The sequence below is a fragment of the Ambystoma mexicanum genome, chromosome 3p, assembly GCF_040938575.1.
Source record: "Ambystoma mexicanum isolate Mex_15411 chromosome 3p, UKY_AmexF1_1, whole genome shotgun sequence".
Classification (NCBI taxonomy): Eukaryota; Metazoa; Chordata; class Amphibia; order Caudata; family Ambystomatidae; genus Ambystoma; species Ambystoma mexicanum.
Window position 1 is genome coordinate 514032555 of NC_090925.1, and position 27860 is coordinate 514060414.

General features: G+C 45.1%; 1 protein-coding gene across 1 annotated transcript in view; it reads right to left on the reverse strand.

The window, feature by feature from the left end:
* RNF114 (ring finger protein 114) overlaps nt 1–27860 on the reverse strand; it is a 291734-nt gene that overhangs the window by 72281 nt on the left and 191593 nt on the right. Inside the window, exons 4-5 of the mRNA XM_069651182.1 lie at nt 20078–20192; nt 18824–18931 (exon numbers count right to left, since the gene is read on the reverse strand). Of these exons, the coding sequence (XP_069507283.1) occupies nt 18824–18931; nt 20078–20192 (223 nt within the window). The remainder of the gene's footprint in view (nt 1–18823; nt 18932–20077; nt 20193–27860) is intronic.

Below are 27860 nucleotides of genomic sequence, written 5' to 3' on the forward strand. Positions count from 1 at the left end.
GAAGCCACAGGAGTTACAGGAGCCTGGAAAACCCGAACAGGCAGACACCGACAAGGGCTTGCTCGGGTAAGCAGACAGAGGACTTGGAGAAGGCCAAGAAACAGTTTGGAGGAAAATAACCTGGAGGGTTTGAACCTGTAAGAGTAAGAGAAGGTTAGCCTCAGTCACCAAGGCGGAAATTGGGTAGTCAAGTTAAAGAAAACTTGTTGTGCGTGAGAAGAAGGAAACCTTACGTCAAGACTTGAGAGGCTGACATATAGAACCTATGGATAGACTTACTTTGTAGAGAGGACGTCACACCGAGACACCGACAAACCAATGCAATAGCGTCTTCATCTGCCTACACATTGAAGCTCATAACTGCTTGCCGTCCTTACCCGACTACAGCTAATTGTATCACTATAGCAAGAGCTTTGGTCCTCTCTAAACTAGACTACCGTAATGCGCTCTATCTTGGCACTTTTCAACAAAACCTCAGCAAAATGCAAGTCACGCAAAACAACGCCATCCGAGCAGCTCTTAACATCTCTAAGAAACAGCATATCACGAAACTAGACACAAAAAACTGGCTTAACATTAAGCAAAGGATATCCCTCAAGACACTGTCCCTCACACATAAGTGCTTATCTAACCAGACTCCCATCTACCAATCCAACACCATCACCAGACATATTTTAACAAGGCCCACCAGAACTGCCCAGACACACTGCGTTAACATCTCACAATACAAACTACAAAGAGCAGGAGGGGTCATTTTCCCAGTCCTCGCTGCAAAGAATTGGAATGCCCTCCCACTACCACTAAGAGGAACCGCCTTGCATCTTATTCCGGAAAAAGGTCAAAGTGTGGCTCCATGAACAAGACCTTATCTCGGTCGCTTAACCAAAACCAACCATGTAAATATGTATGTGAACACCTGCCTGTTGTACATCTGTAACTCTTAAGCATATTCCTTTGTATTATACAAACTTGTCAGATGTATATATGTAACTCGTATGTATATTCCTTTGCATTATACTGTTGAATTACAGGTTTTGTATGTACTTTAACCTGTAAGAAAAGTGCCAGATGCCTCCGGGCTTGGCGCGCTCTACAAATAAACTAAACCGAGAGTCCAATGGAGGTGGAAGATGGAGAATAGTACACCCCCAAACTGTCGATGGAAAGTCCAGCAAAAAAAAAAATGCCTAAATCACAAGTGACCTTCATAGATGAGAACTGGGTGAGGAATAGCTCAGAAGCTACAGAGATTCAAGCAGCGAATAATCCTTTCGGTGATGATGAATAGATTTACAGAGAAAATAGTGTTTTGTTGGGAACATGAAACAGAAGCCATTCCCAAAGTGTCCTAGATAATGAGAAGGTGATAGATACGGATAGTAAATGGACAAAAGTGGCAAACCATCGCTCAACAGGAATGTCCCGCAGAGCAGAACGACAAGGAGGCGGCGACAGGTAACCTCAGTGCAGAAGATCAAATGAAGAGGGCCAAGAGGACAGAATGTTGAGAACTGTAGATCTCACACAGTAGTAACATTGCATCAGCCTTGCCAGGTCGCTCAGGTGTCAGAGGCTGCTCCGAAATGGTGCTCTTGTTTCTTTAAATAAATAATCGGATTCATGTCAAACCTGAAGGCCACTACTCCGAAGCTCTTCCGGTACTACATGAAGTTCCACAGGGGTCATCACTATCACCAAAATTGTTTAATATCTATCTTAGGCCATTGATGGACATTTTTTCTACGTTCAAATTGAACTATTATTCATATGCAGACGACATGCAAATATGTTCGCTTAAAGTCTGCACAGGAAGTAAAGCATTTTTTGGCCTGTGCAAATGCTATTAAAAGCTGGATTTTGGAGAGTGATCTTCAGCTTAACCACTCCAAAACTGAGGTTATATTTGTTCCAAAAGCATCTCCTTAAATACCATGCATCTACTCCCTGTCTGGCCATTTTTGACTCTGTTACATCCTTCTCTTGTAAGGTAAAAAATGTATATTTGGCAAGCATCTTTGTGCGGTAATGCATATGTTTCAGAGGTTGTTAAATCTGTTTATTTCCAACTCCGACTTCTGAAACCCATTCTGCTTTTTGTCACTAAATCAGACCGTGTCGTGGTTGTGGGAAATATGGTCAACTCTAGATTGGATTACTGCGACACAGTGTTACTTAGGGCCCCAGATTGTCAACTGCAACAACTCCAGGTAGCACAGAACTCTGCCGTCAGATTGGTGTACAATCTACCAAAAAGAGCTCCCATCTCTAGGCTTCAACGAAAATTGCACTGGCTGCCAGTCCGGAAAATAATTGAATTCCGACTGTTCTGTCTGATTTACAGGTATATTCAAGGAACCACAACTAGGTACCCGAGTTCAAAAATTAAGGTCCATCAGCTAGCTCACACTCTGCGCTCCTCTGGCAAAAACCTGCTGGTTGTCACCCCATCCAATTTTCTTCCTCTGAGGGATCGATGTTTTTCCATCAGAGGTCATCCCCTTTGGAACATGCTCCAAAAAGATTTGTGGAATATGTCACCCATCGTCCTTTTTTGGCAAAAACTGAAAACATTTATTTCAGTGATTAACATGTTCTGTGGCTGCATCCTGATGTGAGCGAAGGATTTTAATACCTACGCCTAGATGCAGTTTACTGCTTTGTTCCGGAAGGATATGCGCGTTATAAGTCCCTAATCCAAGAGAGGCATGAAGAAATTAATTCTGAGAGTTGTGAATGTAACTCGCCAGGGAATCCCACAGTAGTGAAGAAAGGTAGGAAAGAATAGAAAGTAGTAACAGTTTGGGAGTTGTTGCCTCTAACCAGGGTGCAAAATGTGCACTAGAGATAAGAAATGGTGTACTGTGTCCATGTATAGAATTGAGTTGGCGAGTGACTTCCTGGCTGGCTACAAGCTTGCAATTTGAATGTGTTCCCACCTGCTCTCTCAATTATTAATCCTAGTGCATGGATGCTGATAAAGAAGAATCAGGAAGAGCTTCTTGTTCAGCGACTGGGACCATCAAGAGAGTGAGCATAGCACAGCAGCACTGATCAATGAAATATAACTACGATGGCTGTGTGTTCAGCATTTAGGTTCAAACCATACAGGATCCAGGTGGATATTTCACATGTTAACTGCTCCCCTCTTACAATAGGTCCAGCCGGCACTTTGCAAGTTTGAAAAGTGTGAAAGGCTGAAATTCTTTGTTTATGTGGGATATAACAATAGCTTATTAGAGCACTTGGAGGTCGTGTGGAGAGGGGATCCGTCATGAAGCTCTACACAAAAGCACAAATCATCAGCTGTGTGCAGTGACAGGGAGAACCATAAATACTGTATATTAGGAACTGGGATTCTGATGCTCCAAGGCCATTGCTCAGTGGGGCTGACAGAAGCATAAAAATCAGGCCAATTGCTTCCTAAAAGAATAAAGAACTGTATAAAACCACAGTTTGTATATTTTAATATTATGAATAACACTGTTGTAAATCACTAAATGGAACTGTGGCTCTGAACAACAGACACAGTCTCCGATCATCCTTAAAGAGCCAGTAGAAATGAAGATTGAGAATTGTGGTTCTGGACATTATAGAGATCTCAGAGAAAGGAGAACCTAATACTAGGAGTTGTGGTCCTAACGCAGGCTGGGGCGCAAGGGTGTGCATGGTTCAAGAGTTCTAAAGGCTAGCAAGAAAAGGACTATCAATTCTCAGTCAATGCAGGAAGCAAAAAGAAACCGACTATTCAGAACCTACCTTGGCAGCAAAGTTGGAGCCCGATATCCAATTGACAAATCACTCCACTCATTAATACTTTAAAGTACCTTGTACTGTTGTAATTGTAGTTCACCATCGTCAATGTTAGAAAAAATGACAATGGAAAGAGTAGTAATTTTTCCATATAGTATCACACAGACCTATCCAAAATCTAGTAGCGATGGAGTAACCAGTAACAGCTTACCATTTTTCAGATGCATTTAGGACTCCTAGCCAAACAGAACCACCTGAACTGCCTTAATCTGAAGAAAATACTTAGTCAAACCAGATACAGAAGGAAACAACTTTAAAATGTTTGAAATCGCTTAACACCAGCCTTATTGTGAATTGTATAATTATACTGCTTTTAATATGTACATTTCTTACCATATTTGAAGTGGGAAAAAGTGGTTTGTTTGCACATGGATCACTTTTCACAAGGCTCAGTTTATAGATGTATGCAGTCATGATCTCCCCATACTATAGTTCCCTACATAGAAAGCTCCTGCTCTACTTGCAGTTTGTGATTTCTTCAAATATGCTGATGAGGGCTCCTTTGTGCCCCATTACACTGCACCTATCTGCAGTATTCAATACAGTCGATTTCAATATACATTTTTCCAGTCTAGCATATATTGCAGGTGTGTCTGAGCAAGTTTTGACCTTATTTCACATTAGTTGGATAACCGCACTCAAAACACCTCCTTCTGTCAATTTTTTCAAATGGCAATCGTCAACACCACTCCTATTCAGACAATCCACAGATTTATGCCCACGCCATCAATCTGCAGACACATTGAAAAATGTTGTTCAGTGTACTAGTTAAGTGAGACACTGGATTATCTCCAATAAATTAAAACAATCCGATGAAAAGATGATCCTTTTTCAGTTCAATCATTTGCTTGCCGATCCACTACGAAGCTCACCTGCCCCTTCTCAGTTTGATCTTCCAACTTCTTTTGAACAAAAGATCAAATGTTTGAGCTGTATTTGGCAGTCTAATTTGGGCTACAAACAACAAATTGAAGATATAGTTAGAGCGATGTGAGGAATCGCGGTCCTGGGATCCGCACAAGTGTTACATATGACTGCCTGGTGGCGATAGCCGCAGAAGTGAGATAATGGGGTGGATTGTGGCGGTGTAGTAGTACAGCTAACGCCACGTGGAAGAAAAGCTAGACGTCCGCCTCACATCATGCCTGTGTTGTAGCACCGGGAGCCAAGATGGCAGCGTGCTCAACACTGCAGGATGTAAGAGGAGAGCTGCAGGTAGAGAGGCGCTGAAGGGCCCCAGAGGAAAGGCCTTCGCTTTTTCCTTCAGCAATGCCAGCACAAGTCCAGGATATTTGTAACGGCATAGCCTCTATGGCAGTACCCAGATTCAAATCCCCAGAGAGGAACTTGGGGAAATCAAGGGGGCACTTAAATTAATCAAATAAAATCCTGAGCGCCCCCCCGCCTCCCCACTCCCATGACAGGAAAAATATTTAAAAAGAACCCATGATAAAACAAGAATAAAAGAAAAGGAAAAGTGAAACCTTAATTGAACTAACATTCAAACTGGTCAATAGAAAGAGCATAGTGGAAACACCCTGCCACCCAATCCTGCAAACAGGGCTACTTCTCTCCAGACGCTGGTGCATGAAAAGGAGCTATATCCTGAAGGAGGAGAAGTGGACTACCCTGGAGCACTGCCTGCTTGGAAACTGCCCTATGAGCCTGGAGGAAACAGATCGACCCAGGGTAAAGGAGAGTACCCATGCAGCACCATCCAAGCCAAAAAGGTGGTAGAGCAGTCCTGACTGAGAAACCTGGGAAGGGGCTAAGGCAAAACCATGCAAGTCCCTGGTAGCACAACCAGGATAGAAGCAAGATCCCTGAAGAGAAGAGGGGCAAACCAAAACTCCTAGAGAAATAACAGGGGCAAAGTTCCCCCTGAAGAGGAGAGGTGCAGAAGTCCCCTAAAGACATGAGGGGCAAAGAAGGAGAAAGAAGGTAAACAAAATAGACTCCTGAAGTAAGAGGAGCAGCGGCAAGACGCCTGAAGAGCGAGGCAAAGCAAAAGGAAAGAAAATACCAGAGAAAAGGGCCACCAAGTAAGAAGTGTGAATACCCAACAAAGCGGGTAAGAGACAAAAGACAGACTAACCAGAACGCCTGGAGGAAGACCGGGGAAGTTCAAAACCCCTGAAAGGAAGACCTGGTTATTGTCAATTAGAGAAAGGACAGCATACCCCAACAGGAGATTTGGCACTCGCTGCTCAGACTTTCGTTACAGGGAGACAACGAATAGCGAGACCAGCCATCCGCATTGAGCAAAGAAAAAACACTGCAGCCGAAATCCATCCAAGCATACATTACGTATATCTTACACCAAGTCTGTGGTCACAGCCACCCACCGATGAACCATAGAATGCAGCTATGGCAATACCATTCCGGCCTAGCAGCGCACACTGCCATCTGCACTGAAACCCCCGACGTACCTCAATACCACTGCCACACGTATACAATGACAACCAACGAAAATAAAATGTGGCCATAGCACTCTACCCTAAACCACCAACAGCGCCCACAATGTGCCTGTCCTTTAGGCTGCTTACATGAACCATAGCCAGCAATTAAGTCCTAATCCTGCGAAAATGCACACAAGCATCTCTTGATCTAAACTCTTAGAACCTTGTACACGTGGACTGCAGTCACCAAGGGTGTTCCAACCACAAACCACATTGAGGCCATACAAATGGGGAAAGAGATACCTCCCCAGGAATTTGGTGGGATGCCTTCAAAGCAGTAATCAGAGGGGAACTGATAGCACGCAAAGCCCCAAGAGAAAAGATGAGGAAGACTTAGAGACTCAACTTAAGAATATAATGCCAACATGGTAAACTATCCCACGAGGGAAACAATCAAAACATATTGAGCTAGATTATTAATGGCATAAAAGGCAGTTAAGGACCCCAATTGTAACTAAACATTGTTACGTGGAACGGGATAGAGCGGGAAGGTTACTAGCATGACAATTAAGACAGAGGACAGCCACCCAAACGATAAAAAAATGAGGGAAGTGGAGGCAGCAACAGATACGGAGGGAATTATAAGATGTTTTAAAAAGTTCTATGGCACGTTATATTCTTAGGATAGGCTGCAGGATGGCCAGCTGAATACATATGTAGCGTAAGTTCCTCTTCTGAATCTTCCGAGATTAGAAAGGGAAGAACTGGAGGAGGCCATTACAGGAGGTGGAAGTTCTTACAGCTATCTGCCAAAAAAGGTCCTGGGACCTGATGGCTTCACAGCACAGTTTTATAAGAAATATAGGCAAATTCTGACAGCCCACTTAACGTGCTTGTAAAATTCTTTAAAAAAACTGGGCACATTACAGCAGCAATGGATGAGGCTGAATTAGTGGTATTACCGAAAATGGCAAAGACCCGACACGGTGTGGGTCATATCGCCCAATATCGCCGATTAACACTGATGCCAAAATATACACCAAAATATTAGCTCTACGGCCAGAGGATAGACTACAAACGCTAATTAGACCTGATCAAGCAGGATTTATAAAACACTGTCAAACCTTTCATAACTTAAGGAGGGTATGTCACCTAATCGAGAAAGTGGAACGGCGAGGATACCAGCGGTACTGCTTGCATTAGATGCTGAAAAGGGGTTTGATCGTGTAGAGTGGTCTTCTCTTTTTCAAACAATGAAGACTATGGGGTTTAGTGAGTGCTTCCACTGTAGGATACAAGTAAACTATCAATCCCCAACCCTCCATCTGTCTGTCAACGGACAGCTGTCGGGTCTGATCAGTTTACAGAGGGGAACCAAACGGGGATGCCCACTGTCCCCACTGCTCTATGCAATCTATCTGGGAGCTTTCTTGCAGCTTATATAGGAAGCACTGGGTGTGAAAGGGGTCTATTTTGGGGGGTGGCGCACAAAATTATGACATTTGATGGTGACATGTTGGCTGTATCGGACCCTGCAGAATCCTTGAAGGTGATTAATTCGGAATTGGCATTATTTAAGGACAATCTGGATTAAAGGTTAATACACTTAAATCAGAAACACTCAACATTACACTATCAAAATTATTCAATAGAGTAAATACAGGGATCTACCCAATTTTGTGGGTGGAAGAAAAAAACCTCAATATCTAGGGGTCTACATTACGAAATCAGTGTCACCGCTGTACGAGGCAAATTATCCTCTGTTGATCTAAGCTTTGTGAGGGGACCTGCAAAGGTGGAACCCTCTAAATACATCATGGCTGGGGCGTATGGCCTCGATGATAACGCGCAGTCTCTATCATTTTCAGGCTCTGCCGGTCTCGATCCCCAGAAGTCACTCAACCGCATCCCATCTGCCTTTATTTGGCATAATAAAAGACCACAGGTGGCTTTACAGACCTTAATGGCTCCAAGGAATAGGGGAGGCATGGCCTTCCCCGATTTTTTAAATTACTGTTGGGCTCCCCAGTTGCGAGTACTAAAACAATGGCCCTCAGGAGATGGGAAGCACTGGGTTAATATGGATAGAGCAGTGGTGGGCGGTCCACCAAATAAGGTGTTATGGTTGCCTAGGGCCGACCATCCTCCGAGCATAAAAGCATCATGAATAGCTGCACCCGTGGGCGAGGTGTGGGACGAGGCGTTGATGTAGAAGCACATATCAACTATTCCAGGGTCCTCTACACCTATATTTGGGAACCCCCAGTTTACTCCTGGGATGGAAGAGCGCTTTCAGGAAATGGAGGGAGGCAGTCTGTGTAAGGTTTAAATATTTAATGCTAGGTCAAGAAATTAAAACATTGGAACAATCTAAACAATCTTTTGCACTCATGGAAAGGGATAAGATCAGCTACTACCAGCTTCGGCACTGGGTGATGCACCCCCTCAAAAATATTTGAGCTGGTACACAACTCACTGCATTTGAGAAATATATCACGTTGCATACGGGGGGACACATCTTATCTCTACATTCTATGCTTTGTTCTCGGAAGGGGGCCCTCGGGAAAAGTGGCCATATATGGGTATGGGAAGGTACATTGGATTGTCAAATAGCTGACTAGGAATGGGAGATACTTGGCATAATATCCTAAAATTCACACAATCTAAGAATTGTGGTATAAAATTCTCACTGAATGGCATTATACACTGGAGAGACTTGGAGCGATGTTAAAGGGGTCAACGCCGGACTGCTGGCGTAAGTGCAAGGGGAGGGGGACTGGCTCCATATCTGGTGGACTTGCCCGGCATTGAAATCATTCTGGGACCAGGTCAGAAAGACACTATAGGAGGTAGCAGGGGCAAACATCTGTGGGGGCGGGGGAATGTCTTTTGGATAAAAGATGCAGCTCCATGAGATAGGGCACATAAAATGGCATATATGGTTAAGATTTTGACGGCCCAACTGGTGCTCGTGCAGAATTGGAAGAAGTAGGTGGCCCCAACCTATCAGGGACAGCTACACAAACCTCAGCATGTCTTGGCCATGGAATGGTCTACATATAACTTACAGGGGGAAGATCGAAAGTTTAAGAGAGATTGGGGTACATTGTTGGAATACTTGAAGCAAGACTATCGTAAACAATTGTGCCCACAAAACATTTGTGTCCTGGACATTGCCTAATGCCTCTCTAATGTGCTGCTGATCGGGGCTTGGGGGTGGTGAGGGTAGTGAGGGTGGTGCAGGGGACCCGGGTGTTTGCTATGTAAATTTGTGAAATGCCAATAAAAAATAAATTTAAAAAAAGACATTTTTTAAAAAGGCTGTGCATCTGGAAGGCAACTACAGGTCCCAGTTTCTTTGCATAGGCTGCCTCTTTACTTGTCTATCTGATGAAACCCCAAGAGAAGACCTCTTTGAAATTGTGGAATTTGTTCATTTAGGAAAGGACTTAAAGTTAGATATTTTAGGCTCAACACTTTTCATCCATGGGAAGAGACTAAGTTTATTTTCCTCATTGCACATTTGATTTGGCTACTCCGACAATCCACTTTTTGGGAACATTGGATTTAGGAAATTTCTTTCAAGCTAGGATTAGTTGCGACAGGAAAGTTTACTTTCGAGTTTTTAGTGTTTGACACCTTTGTATTTAATAGGTGAAGGGCACCTTAAGTTTGTGTTATTAATACAGAGATGGACTTTTAAATCATTTGTTTGAATACTTTGATGTATTCCTTAAACCCAGTTTTTGTTAAATAAGCGGTTTTCTTTCACCCCCCAAACCCCCAACCCCCTTGCCCATGGCCTACATGTTTTCTACCCTAGAAGATTAGAATCTTTCAGGCATATTTGCCAACAGACACTTTTTGACACCACATAAGGAGGTGTATTCACCAGAACCATTATTTCCACTGTGGACAGAAACAACCCCAATGATGGACCCAGAGTCCGAAATGCATTGGCAAAGGGTTCTGCCACCCAAGCAATAATGAAACGAACATCAATAAAAAGATACTTTTGTGAAAATTAAAGCATGCAGAACTAATTTGTTTGTTATTGAATAGCAGTAGTTCATACTACCAGAATGTGACTAATACTGGGGTTACACCTTCTGTTCGCCATGTCGTCACACCCATCTTCTGTAGCCTTTGGGTTCTTCACTATGCCTTCCATTTTATCTCTGCAGCCAACCATCTAGAAGTGGTTGGTGCTCGGGTGAACTCTAAACGTGACTATGCTAATGCTATACTAGGTGTCCCACAAAATCAACGCACTCTGCTGCAGGTTGCATAAAATGCTGTCAAGTGTCAAAGATTGCCTTCATATTTCCCTTTTGTAGGTCTCTATATTGGTTGAGTGTCAGGCAAAGAATGGAGTTCAAACTACTCTTCTGGTAAATATGAAGGAGCCAATCTGTTGAAAAACTTAAAAACAAAGCGAAGATCAAACATCATCCAACTCATGATTTTCAGTCTGTGAATGAACATCTGTTGGGGGTGTCGACAGCACACTAACTTCAAAGAGGACAGAGGCCCATGTCTGTGAAATGCTCTTACCCCTTCAGAAATTACCTTAGTGTCCCCATTTAAAAAACTCTCAAGACTCACCTTTGTAACTTAATCTTTGCTCATAATTTTCTTATCTGCGCCCAGATGCACATTTATTTGGCCTGTATGCATGATGTAAATCCAGAAATAAAATAATTCTGACATGCACTGAACATGCCTGTACCATACTATCAGTATGAAAAGAATTGACCAAAGACAACATCAAGTATTTGCTCATCTATTTACTAAACGCGGGGTTGGAATATTTGTATTTATTTTACATGCTTGTAAAGTGCACATCATAAGAAATGTTGCTCGGATGAACAGGAGGCCGCACAAGAATGATTAAACAGGGAGGTGAGCCATGATAGGGTTGTAAAGGAGGAGTTTCCCTTTTGTTTGAAAAGCCTGGTCTTCACATGTATCCTTAACATGAAAAAAGAGCTTGCTTGGTGGGTGTAGAAGGAGAGCATGCTCCTACCAAGAATCCTCCGTCACCTCTGCTTGAATTTCTGGAAGCTGGGATTCTCAGGAGGAGTCGTCAGATCACTGTAGGTTTTAGGATTAATAATAGGGAAGTATTCTAGTCCGAAAGCTAGGGAGGGAGCCAAGGAGTCAAGGCATTTGTAAAGAGGGAATGGTACAATAAATCTGATTTGTTTTTTGTAGGATGCCAGTGTAGATATCTCTGTAAAAGTGAGAGTGGTAAGGGTTTACAAATGCCAATAAGCAGTCAGCTTGCTGCACTTTGGGTTACTAGAAGCAGTTTGATTCAGTGGACTGGAAGGTTAGCATGGAGGGTGTTGGCATAATCAAGCAGGGCTTGAAATTGCTGGGAGCTATTTAGCTCATGCTGCTGCTCTAGGAGAGCCTTGTTAGTTTAAAACTAAGTTACAAGAAGCTACAGTTGGCGTCCCAGGCTGACAGGTGCCTTACTTGCAACTGTTGTTCTCCAGCATGGGTCTGGCGTGGATTCACATGCTCATGAATATTCCCAGTCAGGCTGGGAATCCTTGGTAAAAACAAAGCAGTCTTACTTTAAAAGCTTGAAAACTGCATTTCTCCCCTTTACCAATCGCTGGAGACTGGGTCATACTGCACCCATCCAAATACTACAGTCTCCATAAGCCCCACTCCCCGGTGGCCATCTTCTAATTTGAAAGCATATGAAGTGACAGTATGAATCCAGAAGAGCCACAGAGGTGAAGGAGGTAGGGTTTGCATGTGAATCCATGCCAGACCCATGCTGGAGAACAGTTACAACTAAGTAATTTGTTTGTTCTCCAGCATGAGGCCTGGCATGAATTCACAGGATCATCAATAAGAATACACAACACTACATAACCACAGGAGGCGACAAGGCTCAAGCGAAGTACAATCACTTACCCCTGAAACAGACTCACCTCAGAAAAACAGGTTGCGTAGCACCGCCAGGCCGACTCTAGACTCCTCCCTGGAATCCCTGTCGACACAGTAGAATTTCGTGAAGGTGTGCGTAGACCTCCACGTAGCAGCCGTGCAAATGTCCAACAGGGGAACACTAAAGAGAAACGCTGTCATTGATGCAAGTGCTCTGGTGGAATGGGCTCACAGCTGGCCTGGAAGAGTTCTGTTGGCCAGACGACAGTGGTTGATACAGACGGAGAGCCACCTGGATATGGAAGCCTCCGTGAGGGCCTTCCAGTGATTCACAGGACCAAAATTCACAGACTGGAGGTGCCTTCCGAAAATCCTTTGTGCGTGCCACAGAACTTTAAGGCACAAGCAACGTCCAGGGTATGCAGAGATCTTTCAGCAGCCGAAGGAGGATTTGGGAAGAAAACTGGAAGCACCAAGGGTTAGTTGAGATGAAATTCAGAAGGAACCTTCGGCATAAGGTTGGGTGGGTCTGTAGCACCACCCTCGTAGCATGAAAAGATAAGTAAGATTGCTTGCATGAAAGAGCCTGGAACGCCCTGACCTGTCTACCAAAGGTGGTGGCTATTAGGAAAGCCATCTTCAATGAGAGAAACCTCAGGAGCCTGATGCAAGGGGTTGAATGAAGGTCTCATGAGTTCAGTAAGAACGACATTGCACTCCCAAGCAGGGCAGGAGCCTTCACCGGTGGAAAAGTCTTGAAGAGGCCTTTCAGAAATTCTTTAACGAGCCTGTGAGACCACAGCGAAGGCCTTCCCAGTGACCGTGTGTACCGGGAAATGACCACCAGATGCACTTTGATGGAGGGGTGAGCCAGACCCGCCCTGGCTAAATACAACAGGTACAGCAGGAGCTGAGGGGCTCTGACGTGCAGAGGTGTAATCTTTTCCACCCTGCATTACACAGTGAAGCGCTTCCATTTGTGGCCATAGCACAATACTATACAGGACGCACTAGCCTTAGCCAGGACTTCCTGCATTCTAGAGGAATGTCATAATGTCCAAACTCTAGGGCTGCAGGAGCCAAGCCGTGAGGTTCAGTGACGCTGGGCCATCATGCAGAATCATTCCGGCTTCTCTGGAGAGGAGGTTTGGAAGAGCAGGCAGCCAGATGGCTGACACCAATCGCCATGCAGAGCAGCTCCGGGTACCAGATCTGAAGAGGCCACGCCAGGGCAATCAGTATCATCTTGCTGTGACAGCGTTCGGACGTGGTTGATCACATGTAACAGTAGAGGTATTGGTGGGAACGCGTACAGGAAGAGGCCCTCACATGTGAATGAAAAAGCATCTCCCAGGCTCCTCGACTGGGGAAACCTGCTGGCGAAAGCCTGGCACTTTGAGTTCGCTGCTGTCGCAAAGGGGTTAATCTGGGGTTGGACCCACATGCTGAAGAGATGAGACGTCTGTGCCTACTGTAATTCCCATTTGTGGCAGGACTGAGTCTCCCTGCTGAGGGAGTCCGCGATGGTGTTATTGATGCCCGCCAGATGAAATGGGACAAGAAACATGTCCTGAAGAATGGCCAAGGGCCACAGGGCCTGCACCTCCAGGGAAAGAGTGGGAGAGCAGGTTCCCCCTGCTTCTGGATGTAAAACAGAGGTGGTGGTGTCCGTTAAGATCCTTACCAACCGTCCCTGCAGAAGAGTAAGGAAAGAATTGAAGGCCCAAAACACAGCCTGCAGCACCAGAACATGTGCAGCACCTGTTCCTCCGGAAGCCAGAGGCCTCTGGCGTGGAACTGCCCAGTGTGAGACAACCATCCGTCCAGGGAGGCATCCGTGGTGACCGTAACCTGGACCAGGGGAACTTGAAACATAGCTCACTGCTTAAGGTGTTTGTGCATTCACCACCACTGAATGGCTTTTCTGAAGTCTCGGTTGAGTGCAATCTTGTCTGTCCACTTGCCCATGACATGGAGCCACCTGGTGTCCTCAGAGTGAGGCACGCGTCTAGAAACAGAGCGTTCTGCGATGGCACCAAGCAGGACTTCGGATAGTTGATGGAAAATCCGAGTTTCGTCAAAAGGTATATGGTCTCCCTTGTGTGCCGCGCCGCCAGCACCTGAGAGGGGAGAGGGGGGGGACGGGATGACCCAGTCCAGGTACGGATAGACGTGTATGCCCTTGTGATGCAGGTACGCTGCCACTGGTGCCAGGCATTCTGAATACTCTTGGCGCCGATTTCAGGCCAACGGGCAGCACCTGGCACTGATAGTGATGTTGCAGAACCACAAAGCTCTAGAACCTTTGATGCTTTGAATGTATGGTGACATGGAAGTAGGCATCCTCTTGGTTCAGCGGCGCTAGGAAATCCCCTTCTTCCAGGTGGCCGAGCACTTTCTGAAACACTTGTGTACAGGCGTGTTATAAATGCCATATTATGATATATGTATCAACGTGACCATCCTTAGGTTTTGGGCCTTCAGGTATTTGTTGAGGCGTTGCAAGTCTATATCAGATACCACTCCCCTGACTTCTTCTAGACTAGAAAGTATCTGGAGAACACTCCGGATCCCCGGAGGTGCAGCGCGACGGGTTCTATTGCCCCCCCTTTTTTTTTTTAACATGGCCTGCACCTCCTGCAGCAGCTGGGCCATGTGCAGCTCCTTTCTTGCCACTGGAGGGAGGGGGGGATACGAGGGCACCAGCATTTGAATTCCAGGGTGTGCCCCAGATGAAGTATGTCCAGCACCCACTCGTCAGTGGTGATGTTCTTCAACTCGGTGATTAAGTGTGACAGACAGACCCCCACCGGAGTGCGAAAGTGGGGCTCCGAGGCCCGAGCTGGGTCAGGCTTGATTGGGCATCTGTGTCTTGGTTTGCGGACAATGTTGACGCTGCACAACTCCGCCAAAGGCCTGTAACGGCCGCTGTATGTCTCCTGTGAGGTGGAGCCGGGGGGTTTGATGGTATGAGGTCGATGCGTACCCCTTAGATCTGTTGAATTTCCCGCTGGAGAGCAGAAGGACGACTGTCGCAAGCTCCCCAGCAATCTTTTAATAGCTTGCAGTGTTTCGTCCACAACCTTTCCGAAGAGGTTATCCCCATCAAAGAGCATATCCACCACCTTTGCCTGGACATCCAGTCTGAAATGTGTGACCTTTAGCCAGTCCTGGCGTCCGAGTGCCACCCCGTTCCCCATTTGATGAAAATTTGAGTCTGGGACATCCATCGCCTCACCTTCCTGAAATAGTGCAAAAGCCTGTGGTTTTGTCATCCGGCAAGAAAACCAGGATAGGGCCCAGCTTGAACCACAACTATGTCATTACGCGCTAGGATGGCCAGGGCATTGGCGGCCTTCACTGTTGAAGTAGCAGTATATATGATGCGCTTGCCCACTGCGTCAAACTTTTTTCCCTCCTGCTCAGGGGGGAACCACGGATTTGGAGGACGGGTTTGTGACCGCTTACTGGCGGCAGCTAATGCTACAGAGTCCCGAGACTGCTGTGATCTGAGGCATTTAGGGGCCGAGTCAGGTACCTTGTATTTCTTCTCAAGCCTGTCCCGTTTCGCAGGTGTAGAGCTTGGAGTCTTCATAAGAGCCAGGCCTTCATTCCAAACCTCATCCAGCAGAGGAATGGACGTCACAGTCAGCCTGGTAATGAAATCCCTCCTTTTTCCGCGGCACCAAGTTGAAGTGGGTAGACGCCCTTGATAGCATGGAGTGGAAGAAATCCACCTCATCAGGAGCAGATGCTGTGGCCGGGTGGGGGAGTAGGGCGGTAATCGACACCCTAAGGTTCTCCGTCCGGTGGCACAAAGTTAAACTCGTCTGTTTCCGTGGTGCCTGTATTTGTGTCCGTTCCAGTGTCTGTATGGAGTGGATCCACCACTGGCCCAGCTGGAGTGGGTGGTTGTGTAGGCCGCCTCGGTGTTGGATGGCACTTTCTGTGCCATGGTCTTGAAGGGTTGTGCCTGGGGGTGCTCCCCACCGGGGCCATTACGGGTGGGAGCCACGCTGTATTTCTGACACCAAAGTATGTAGCGTAGTCAGAATATCCAGGGGCATGTCTCTAGGGCCCTGTTGGGGAACCAGTAGGGCTGGCACTGATGGAGGGCTAGCGCAATGTGCTTGCACTGATGGCCGGGCCTGTTCCTCAAGGGGGTAGAGGGTCTCTTCACCCATTGGGCTGTCCATTCCCTGGTCCGAGCAGCAGCCTTCCTGCAAGGACTCAACCTCTGAGCTTGTATAGATTGCCATGAACGGATCCCTTGCTACCTTCCTAAAACTCAGCGTAGGCATGGAGAGAAAAATCGGTCAGTGGCAACAGTTCTTTTGATCTTCCTGCCTCCTTTGGGTACAAAGGAACAACCAGTGCCTTCACAGACTGGGTAGTCCTGGTCGAAGTGGTCGTAGTCATGGCCGGAGCAGTTGTGGGCCAGGGAGTTAGTTTAACCCTTGATGGCGATTACTCCGTTGACTTTGCCATGGTAGTCGACGGGACAGTAGTCGACGAGGCTGCAGTAACGGTCATCGAAAGGGCAGCGGTTGTCGAGGTCCTGGTCATTGTGGCCTTGGTAGACGTCGGTCTCGCTGACAGGGGCCTCTGCTTTTGTGGCTCCATTGGTGTCGCCACTGGTGAAGTCAAGGCCATAGGCATCAACGATGGCCTCGGAATGCCTTCCTTGGGAGAATGTTTCCTTGGTCTATCCTTCGACGCAGGGCCATGCTTGGAAGAGTGGGACAGTCTCCACGAAGATACACCACCCACAGGTAGGTTTGCTGTGTACAGGAAAGGCAAAGGAGCGCGTGTGCTCCGAACTGGGACCCACAACAGTGACGGTCCATGTCGGGTCTGCAGCATTGCACTTAGCCTTTCTGTGTACATCATGTGGAGGAACATCCTCAGCCGATCTCAACTCTTCCCCGCGGGAGATCACTCCAAAGGTCAACGGGACCTGGAGGGGGCCTGCGCGTGCCCAGAGGCCGTGCCTGGAGCCCTTTCTTCCCTCAGCCACGCCACGGTAACAGTCCTGCTTCATCTTGGCGGGGAAACCTCAGCAGATGTCGCATCGATCCTCGTCATCATCAGGATACAGACAACAGAGGCACCTCATGTCCTGGTCTTCCACATAGATGTTCCTCAAACCACATCTTGCCTTCTTCTGACATGGCGAGGCACAAAGTAGGCCTCAACTAAGCCTTCCGAACTGGAGGACTAATATGTAGCGGTCAATCTTCACCAGGAACAGATCGCTGCTGTCGGCACTGACCAACGGTCAGCGAATGAGAGGTCTGGACAAAGTTGGAACACTTCATCTGTAGAGAAATACACAAATAGGAAAAAATGGCTCGGAGAGCAATACGAGAGGACTCCCTGCACTGAAGCATGCAGTACAAATCTGAAGATGGCCACCGGGAGAGGGACTCGGGGAGATGGTCGTCATTGGATGGGTGCAGTAGGACCCAGTCTCCAGTAATTGGTTAAGGGGAGTTTTCAATCTTTTACATCAAAACTGCTTTCTTTTTATTCAGGATTTGTTGCCCGACGACAGGGAATATTCATGAGCATGTGAATCCACGCCAGACCCTATGCTGGAGAAGCAACATTACCTTTGATCGTTTTAGAATTTAAATAAAGATGCATTAGGACACATTTATATATAATGGCTCATACATAATGGGCAAAAAGTTCAAATGAGCATCTCATGTGGATGTTAGATTTACTATGTGCAGTGTACTCGCTCCTGGTTCCCCAGCTCCTGCCGCCTACTTTTTGTTGTCCGACATCACCCAGTGGTTGTACTGGCTTTAGTTCCTGCTCACAGAATCTTAATTTCAAACTCTGTCAAGTCAAAGAGTTTATCATGAAACCAGAGACTGCATGATTTTATTGGAGGATAAAGAAGAGGATTTTTACAAATGAATCTGAAATGCAAGAAGCATGATTTCACCACTGCACCATTTAAATTTAATGCTCGACAGCCATGGCCTGCAAATCCAAGGGGAACCGTTGTATTCTCGATGGTATAGGGACTGCGAGACTTGGGCTGAGGCCGAGACCAGAGTGTGTATCAAGACGGCACGAACCCTTGATGCGACCTCAGAGATATTCTTGGATTCCTGGAGGCTATTGATGTGGGATATGTTCCATCAATCAGATGACAAGCCGCCGTGAATAATATGCTGTCTCTTATGATGTTACACTGTTGGGACTCCCTCTTATGCCTGCCCTTAATTGGCTTCTCCACGCCCCTGGCCAGAGTCACAACATGAACAATATGGCCCCTATGAAACTTTGGGGTCCCCGGAAGATATTCTGTCCCAGACTTGCTTACCGAAATGCTGATACCTAGTTTACATGCGTGGACATTTTTCTGTTATAGTTTTTGTTGATTCATAATGCTTATTTGGTTCTCATGAAGGCCGATGGCCCTGATTGTAAGTTTGATACGCGAGGAACTTATGCTTAAATATACAACAAAAAGAGTTACAAATTGAGTTCATGCTTGACTCAGTGCCAGCAAAAGCATTCATTTCTTGATGGTGGCTTTGCAAAATGTTGACGTCGATATTATAATGGCGATTGGGTTATTACAGGAATGGGAGATAATGAGCCAAGATCATGAACCAAGAACAGTCACAAATATGCAATCAATCATAAATAGCTCGATGTTTCAGAGGCGACAAAATTCCAAACTTTCAACATACCACAAATGTGTCATAGGAAAATCGATGCCGTCTGCGAACATGTTCCATGAAGTTTCCACTCCTGTAATTGGGGTCCCCCCATGGCATTGAGGCACATATTGGACATACCTAACAAAAGAGCAGATATCTTTAAAGCATGGTAAGGCTGAAGTTACTGCATTCCTAAACACAAAGAAAACATATCAAAACAACCACTTAGGGCAGGGTATAGCTTTATCGACTGGATGGGAAAATTTAGGGCAAATCACATAACGGATTGATAAAGCAAAAAAAATAAAAAAAATAAACGGGATGTGGTTTCTGGAAATCCAATATAAGATATTCTAAACCTTTTTCATAACCAATATGCAGTAAATCAGTAAGATGCAGTGATGAAGAAATCAGAAAAGAAGGTTGCTTTTCAATTACTCAAATTACTCAGTAAATAATTTTAAAATTTAACATTTTAAATATTTAACACTTAACTAAAGAGTTTCACTGTTGATATGTTATCAGTGTACAAAGCATGGTAAATTACTGGTTATGTTGTATTAACCAATAAACCAGTCAAGTATGCCCCAATAACTACACACAGGTAGAATTATATTGTCAGAATTGTTTAAAAGTGGCTTTAAAAAGTAGGCACACAAACCATCTTGATTTGGTTATAGGAAAAGAGATGAAATAAAATGATATACACAAGGTAGACTCCTGCCGCCTGGTCGGGTGTAACCTTTTTCAGTTTAGGACCAACATTCACTTTCTTTTGGGCATAGGCACTTTTTTGCACAAGTCTTCAAAGAAACTTTGCTTTTAAAGGAATCGATATCAGTTCATAGGAGATTAGAAGTCCTAATTTAAAACAATATGTTTATTGTAAATGGGATTTAAATGTGTAAGTATGTGATATAAGCATCTAAAGAAATGGACAATACGTAAATCACATGAAGTGGCGTGATAAAAATGGATTCAGACGTAAAACCCATTATAAAATTAAGATTGGATTGCTGATTATACTCTTAACCTAATTGACGAAATTAATTTGCTGCAAAATTAAAAACTTCATACCCGTCACCCTTAAAGACTACGAACAAAATAGATGATTGGACAGTCTAGTCTAGAAAGTAACAATGCAGAGTGGGACCGCAAAATGTAAACGCATGCACCCTTCACTGACAGAATTAGCCTCATTTAACAATGATATTAAAAAAAAAAAAACAGGAGAGCTTAACTAAATGAAGCGAGGCTGTGACCCATAGAATGTACATATTTTACCACTGGTCTGTTATCCAAGCTGTGGTATCTTTTGCAGTGTTCCACTAGTCCATCCTGATCAAAGTTTTTTTCCATACAATAGGGACACGGAAAAGTGAATCGATTTGGAACATCTCTGGAGGAAAACAATGCATATATTAATCACAGTAATTCGAGTTCAATGTGCATTTTTATCACAAACTAGAGGCCTACGTGAAGATACATTGCTTTGCGATTGAACAGCTACAGAACATGAACAAATGGCATGTAGTGTTCACTTAACATCGTAAAATCAAGGTGCACAACCTCAAATTGAAAGCTATTAGCCAGGCATAAAAAGTTACTTGCCTCCTCAATTCTCCACACGCATTCAGTACACAATGGGCCTCATTATGAGTCACCCGGCCTGGAAATAACGGTGGCGGTAAACCCGCTGCCACTGTTATTTCCAGACCGGGTGATCGAGTTCTGCAGGCGGGAGGTGTCATTCCCGCCAGGTCTAACACCCTGCAGTCGTACGTGGAAACACTGCCACCATCACAAGATGCTTCCACTTCCCCATCGAGTCCTATGGGACTCAATGGGAATGGGGATTTACCGAATTCCACCTCCGGAATTCCTGGGTCACCGGGGTCGTAATGCCCCAGTAAATCTGGGAATCACGGAGGCGGAATGGTAATAGGAGTCCGGCGGTAACCTGCCGGAATTTCAGGCACAGTTACCGCCAGACTCGTAATGAGGCCAAATATCACTAACTAAAGGCAAGTGGCAAGTGCACATTTTGAGGCCTGGAAAAATAACTCAATGCATCTCGAAGGGCTAATAAAATAAATGATGGCCCATTTTCATCAAATGATATGTGAAAAGCATCAAAAGCACCAACTCTGCAAACAAAGGAGAAGAGCAGCTTCCAAGATGGCGGCCAGTATAATAGGACGTGCGTGTGCGTCTCCGTTCACACCGGGCCGCAAACGAAACAGCAAATAATGCAACGTGGTCAAGGAGGTGCCAACTCCTACCACAAAAGGGTTGATAAAAGAAACAAGGAGTGTGCCGGTTTGCTGCAAAAAGGGAATGGAAGCTGCTAACTAGGTGAGGGACAGGCCAGCACAGTGGCAAGGAAGACTAAGCTGCGACTCTGCAGACGTTTTTATGGGAGGGCAAAAGGGGCACTTGCTCAGGGCCCCCACCTTGGAGTGGGCCCCACAAGGCTGCCTGATCTAAACAAGTAAGACTCCTTTGTTCACCAGCAAGGCTGGCATTTGGGCCGACTCTCTCTGGATCCGAGATCCGGCACCAGATGTGTAGTAGGATCTCAGGATCCGGCCAGAGTCAGCCACCCCAAACCCCTGCTCTGAGAAGAAGAAAAAAAAAAGCTCACACGAATAAACTAACTTCTGATGACCCCATGCAAGAGGAAGTTACAGTCCTCAGCCACGCCCCGGTTTATTTATTTATGCAATGTTTGTCGGATACATGGTCCCGAATTATTTATTTATGCAATGTTTGTCCACAAACATAGCATAAATACATAAATATGCAGGTATCCGACAAACATTGCATACATAAATACCCCTAATAACCATCACACACGATGCAGCCACCTAACTGCTTTCAGAGGGGCACTGCAGAAGCTGTGCCGGGTGGGGTTCAAGTAAAGGAAAACGTTGCTTATGGCAGAAATCGCTGTGTATGAATAATACCCAAGGAGGAGTTTAAAATAAAATGTAATGCAAATTGTGCATTTTAAAGAATATGTACTCAGCAACACTGGTCAAAACTATTATCCGCATAGTGAAGTAACTCATCACCAGTGCCATGGAAGTGTTTTAAAGTGGAATTGATGTATAGTTTGGAAAAGAAGCAGCATGAAAGAAATAGTGCCGTTTTATTTGGACATTTCCTTTGATCGGAGGTCAACTGCCAGCTCCACCCCCTTAACCCTGCTTCCTCAGGCACCCCCCCCCAAACTCTGGCCATGGTGGGATTCCCCCACCAATTGTTTTCCATTTCCACCACTGTTCACCAGACTTAAATAGCACACATGATATTTGATGGCCTGGTGCTGAGGCTCTAAACCTATTGCCCGTCTGTTTTGGCAAGTACATTCTGCCTCAATCAATTCATCATTTAATGCTGTGTGTGTTCACTGTGGTATATATAGCTAGTGTGTTCCTTGTTGTACAACTCCTGTAGCATTCTTTCCTTCCTGTGGGGAAAAATGTTGATCATGTGCAATAGCCAAATTTTAAATGTATATTGGTAAATTGAGTGCCACAATGGTTCAGACGTTAGCTGTGTGTGTTAAGCACTCATTGCAGAGATATGTGTCCCTATACAAGAATAGAATAGCACCTTCCTCTAAGACTGGCTGAGCCTTTCCTATGTACGAAATTTATAAACCTGCCTGCATTTGTACTTGGTCTTGCAGCACAAAAGGTGAGATTATCTGCAATGTACCTGCACCAGATAGGGGTTGCAATAAAAACGAACATGTCATCCTTATGGTGAAGGTCTAGAAATAGGTTTCTTCAAATGGGGCGTTGTAAAACCTAGGGGATCACCTCCAACGATGGCATAAACTTAGTCCAAGAGATGAATAAATATCCAAATTTGGAACCAAAGCATTCATGCTTGTATCTTGGCTTTGCCAGCAGACAATACAGTGATCCTGGTTAAATCATCTAATATCTCGTACATTACTGTGCTGTCTTCTGTGAAGATTGCCTTCTCGCATGCTGGTGGCATCGTTTAGCCCAATACTTGATCTTTCCTCTTATGTTGGCCTGTTGAGTGGAAGGGGTGGTAGGCAGAAGGGGGCGGACCAGATGGTGCAGGACTTGGGTAAACATATTTTAAAGTCTGCTCGTTTGACACAAAAACACGCTTTGCAATTTTGTAAAAGTCAAAGGTTTTTCTGCACATTTATAAACGACAATTTCACAAGCAAGTGTTTTGGAAGTATGCAATGCTTTAAAATAGAAAAGACAAACCCAGATTAAATCTGTTAAATCACACTGAACGGTATTGTGGTACTTATATACTTCTCTTGATGATGGAGAGAATGAAGCTACAATCATTCTGTGTTACACCCTTCTAATATATATATATATATATATATATATATATATATATATATATATATATATATATATATATATATATATATATATGTTTTTTTTATTGTCATGTTTGGTAATGTGATCGGTGTACTTTTCAAGTCCGTTTTATAAAACTTCATTATTTTAGTTCATGGTAAGAACTGGTAATGAAAGTGTTCAAATGCAGAAATTGCAGAGCTGGCACAAATCCCAGATTCACCCCTTAACCAGTGTGTGTGTAATGCTGGACATCTAATTTAATCTTGTATTGCCTAGCCTCTCGAAATTGCCAGTCCCTAAACCTTTCAAAATTGTCAGCCCTTCAGAGTGATTTCCTTCTTAGGGTATGATCTTCAAAATAACCCCACTCATGGTTTCACTGGCTATATGTTGCTTCCACTATAGTAGTGAGCATTGATCTATTGCACACCATGTCCAAAACAAGGCGGAAGATGGTGCCGGCAGCTCAGAAGATTCTCCCCACTGCCCCAGGTGAGACAAGAGGCAAGCATTAAACAGTGGAGTTCAGAGTCATCCTCGCAGAACAGAAGCAGATGGGTTAGTCAAAGCCAGTCTACGCTGGTGTGTAGGGAGGAAGGGGCAAGAAATGCAGAGCTGGTTCAAGGAATCCCAGGACCAGTGTATGCCCTCTTTCCAAACCCAGTTTGAGACATTGAAAGAGGAAATTAAGCCATCGGTGGAGGAGCTAAAAACTGACGTGGCCAAGTTAGGGAGGAGAGGACAGATACTTTGGAAAAGGTCATCCAAAATATCGAGGAGTATATGCACAAAAACAACAAAACTTTGGAACACCTCATTTAGCACATAATTTGGAGAGGCCATGGACAACCACTCACGGAGATCAAATATTAGGATAAAGAATCTCTCGCAGTCAGTGGTGGACAAAGATTTGAAGGGTACAGTCCAGCAACTCTTTGCAGACATTTTGGCAGATGGCTCCAAGAATTGGTCTAGCTGGACCGCATACATCGAGTAGGACCATGGAGGGTAGTGGAACCTGGCTTCCGTCCTAGGGATGTCTTGCTGGCAGTAAAATTATATGTTCAGAAAAAACAGATCCTCAGGATGGCGAGGGCAGCGGGACAGGTGTCAATCAATGGAGAAGAAGTTCAGTTTACCAAGATCTGGCACAATCCACCCTTCAAAAACGGAGATTGATGAGCCCGGTGGTAACATTTTTGGTGCAGAAACAGGTTTGGTATAAATGGACATTCCCCTTTTGCCTTATATTTTCATGGTAAGGACGTCAACATAGGATTACGACCTGCGAGGAAGGGGAACAGATTCTGAACTTTCACGATGAAAGCACGGACCACCGAGGGGGGACAACCAAGAAGTGAAAGAGGGCACAAGAAGCTGTGGGAGTGGAAATCTATATCGAAGAAAGGCAAAGGGGGAAGCAAGTCTTGATATAAAAGCAGCAGACCCTAACCGATGGACAATATATTGGGCAGACTTTTGCAGGAGGAAAAGCAGACCTTCCGATTTCTCCGGGGACGGGCGTTAGACAAAAACACATTACTATGAAGCTTGCGGCAGTAGGAGCCAGAGGAGGGCAGTGCAGTTTGGAATCTTAAGTGGGGTTTACTATTCACCATAATGTTTCTCTGGGTAATATTGAGGGCCAAGTGCAGTGGACAACACGTCTGGGCAATCCTAGGAACCTGTGCCTTCCTCTGGGGTGGGGTTGGGGGGGCGGGGTGATTCAAGTTGAAGTTGTTACGGATAGGGAGAGGTGGAGGGGTGGGGGAGGAATCAGAGAGAGGAACGAGAGCTTCATGGTCAAGGGGTAGAGGGGAGAAACAGGGACCACAACAATGGGGAAAGCTATTAAGATTGTGTTTAATGTGAAGGGACTCAATGCCCCAGTCAAGAGGAAGAAACTAGAAGGCTGGGGGCAGAGGTGAAACAGATCTTATGTATCAAGAAAACCACATATGTGATGGAGGGAAATTCAGGAGCAGGGGTTTTTCTCAGTTATATCACGTTAACTCTGGGAAAGGAAGGCAGGGGTGCCCATAGCGTTGCAGGATAGGCTGGGAGTTTTGGAAACCCGGTATGAGGGGAGATCACGGTGTATGAACGTCACCTTGGAGCCGCACAACATAACGTTGGCCACGATATATGCCCCGAACACGGGTCAGGATGGCTTTTCAGAGGGGTGTTATCGCGACTGCAGGAGTTTATGAGAGGGTACACCCTCCTGGCAGGGGATTTCAATATGGTGTGGGAGCCTGGAATAGACAGGAACACCAGATCCACACAACACACTATGGCCCCTTCCAAAGCTCTTAAGCAAATAATGTCAACAATGACCCTTCATGATGTATGGCGGGCGGTAGAGGCAGGAACAGGGATTCACCTACTATTTGCATGTTTATTCATCTCTCTCCAGGCTAAATTACATGTGGGCTTCTACAGGTTTGGTGGGAAAAATAAACAAAGTGCGGGTGGTATCGATATTGTCGGACCATGCCCCTGTGTCAATGTTGATTACATTAGAGCACTCCTCGGGGGGAGGCTTATAGAAGTAGAAGTCCCAACAGAAATATTGCATGATCATGTACAGGTCGAGCTAATCAAGGAAAAGATGGAATAGTATTTTGTGGAAAATGAGACTGCAGATTCCACACCAGAGATATGGGAAGCATTCAAGGCGGTACTGAGGGGCCAGGTGATAGCAATTAAGGCAGCCAGGGAAAAACAGACGATGGGAGAAGGAGCTAGAAGGGAAACTAAAGGAGGCTCAAGCAGAAATAACTAAGGGCCGAAAATAAATTGGCGAGAACGATGCAGCATATTCGAGGTCAATTAGAGACAAAGCAGGTAGAGAAAAAGCGCCATTACGTACAAGGCAATGTTACTATATTATGGCCAATAAGGCGGACAAGGGTCTAGAGAGACAGTTGAGGGGTAAGGCCCGGTCTAGGACGATCATGAGACTTAGGGATGCAGCAGGGGTAGATACTACAAACGAGAAAAATTTAGAAATATTTTTGGAATACTACCAAACCCTTTATACATCTGATAACCCCTTGAGGTTCAAGCAGGAGGAATTTCTCTCTGGGGTCTTACTTCCGCAACTCTCTAAGGTAGAAAGAGTCACTAGATAAGGATATCAAATAAGTGGAGGTGAGAAAAGCGATCAGGTCCCTTCCAAAAAATAAGGCCCCAGGCCCAGATGGGTATACAGACAACTTCTATAAACAGTATCCGGATTTGTTAGTCCCCAGGCTTTACAAACCTAACAGCTTTAAAACAAGGGGACATCTCACTCAGACAATGAATGAAGCCAAGATGATAGAGCTTCTTCAGCAGGGCAAGGAACTGACCTCTGAGCTCTTATAGGCCAATAGCATTGATCAACATTGATGCAAAATTATATACCAAGATCCTGGCAAACAGGTTAACGGAACTGTTGCCTAAACCAAGACAAAACAAATCGGGGTTAATATCGCAAACACAGGATAATACTCGTAGGGTCTGTCATTTGATAGAGAAAACTTCCAAGACTCGGAATTCAGCGTTACTGGTGACATTGGATGCTGAAAAGGGGTTCGATAGAGTGGCTATTTGTATTTAGTACAATGAAGGCTATGGTGTTCTGTAGGGAGTATATCCAAGTGGTCAGATTATATTTCCCCTACAATTCGGCTAGCAGTTAATGGGCCTCTCTCAAATAAGGTGCATCTGGGACGGGGTACGAAACAAGGTTGCCCTTTATCACCATTATTATATGCCATATATTTAAGAACCCTTGCTGGCTAGGATCCGGGTTACTGCTCAGTTTAAGGGGATAGCTATGGCTGGAGAAGAGCATGAGGTAATGGCATTTGCCAACGACATGCTGGTAGCACTATCAAATCTGGAAATCTCATTACCGTCAATGCTAAAGGAACTGGAGGGATTTGGAGCAGTGTCAGTTAAAAATAAACCGACAGAAGTCAGAAATGCTTAACCTGTCAGTCAATCCAGACATACTGACGAGGTTGAGTTCCCAAACACAAGTGAGGATTGCAAATAAGGGAATGTTGTATTTGGGAAGAACCCTCACCTGAACGTTGGGACACGTTTATCAGGCGAATTACCCTCAGTTACCGGCCAAGATTAGAACCAGCCTTTTGAAATGGAGACCATTAACCATCCCCTGGTTGGGAAGACTGACTACAATAAAGATGGTAGTTCTTCCAAGATTACTGTACTATTTTTAAGTGTTGCCCATTAGGGTTCCGAAGGTCTTCTTTCGATCACTGACCAAAATGTTGACTTCTTACATATGGCGTAATAAACCACTGTCGGTGGCGATGTCTACCCTGACCGTGCCAAGGAACCTAGGGGGTTTGGGATTTCCTCATTTTAAAGATATTCGTATGCAGCTTAGTTCAGGGTTGTGCAAGAGTGGTTTCTGGACAGTCCACAGAAAATCCGGGCACGACATGATAGGGGAGTGGCAGCCTCATCCATATCGGGGCACACAGACATCCTAAAGTCCAGAGAGTGAAATAGTTGGTTTCGGGGTTCAGGCGTGGGATTCGGCAGTAAAGCGGGAGGCTCTCACACATGACCCTTCTTTTTTCCAATGTTTGAGAACCTGGAGTTCCCACCAGGAATGGTAAAAGGGGCGTTTAAAAAGTAGAAAAGGTCGGGATGCCTGAAAATACAGGATATGTTTCAGGGTCAGA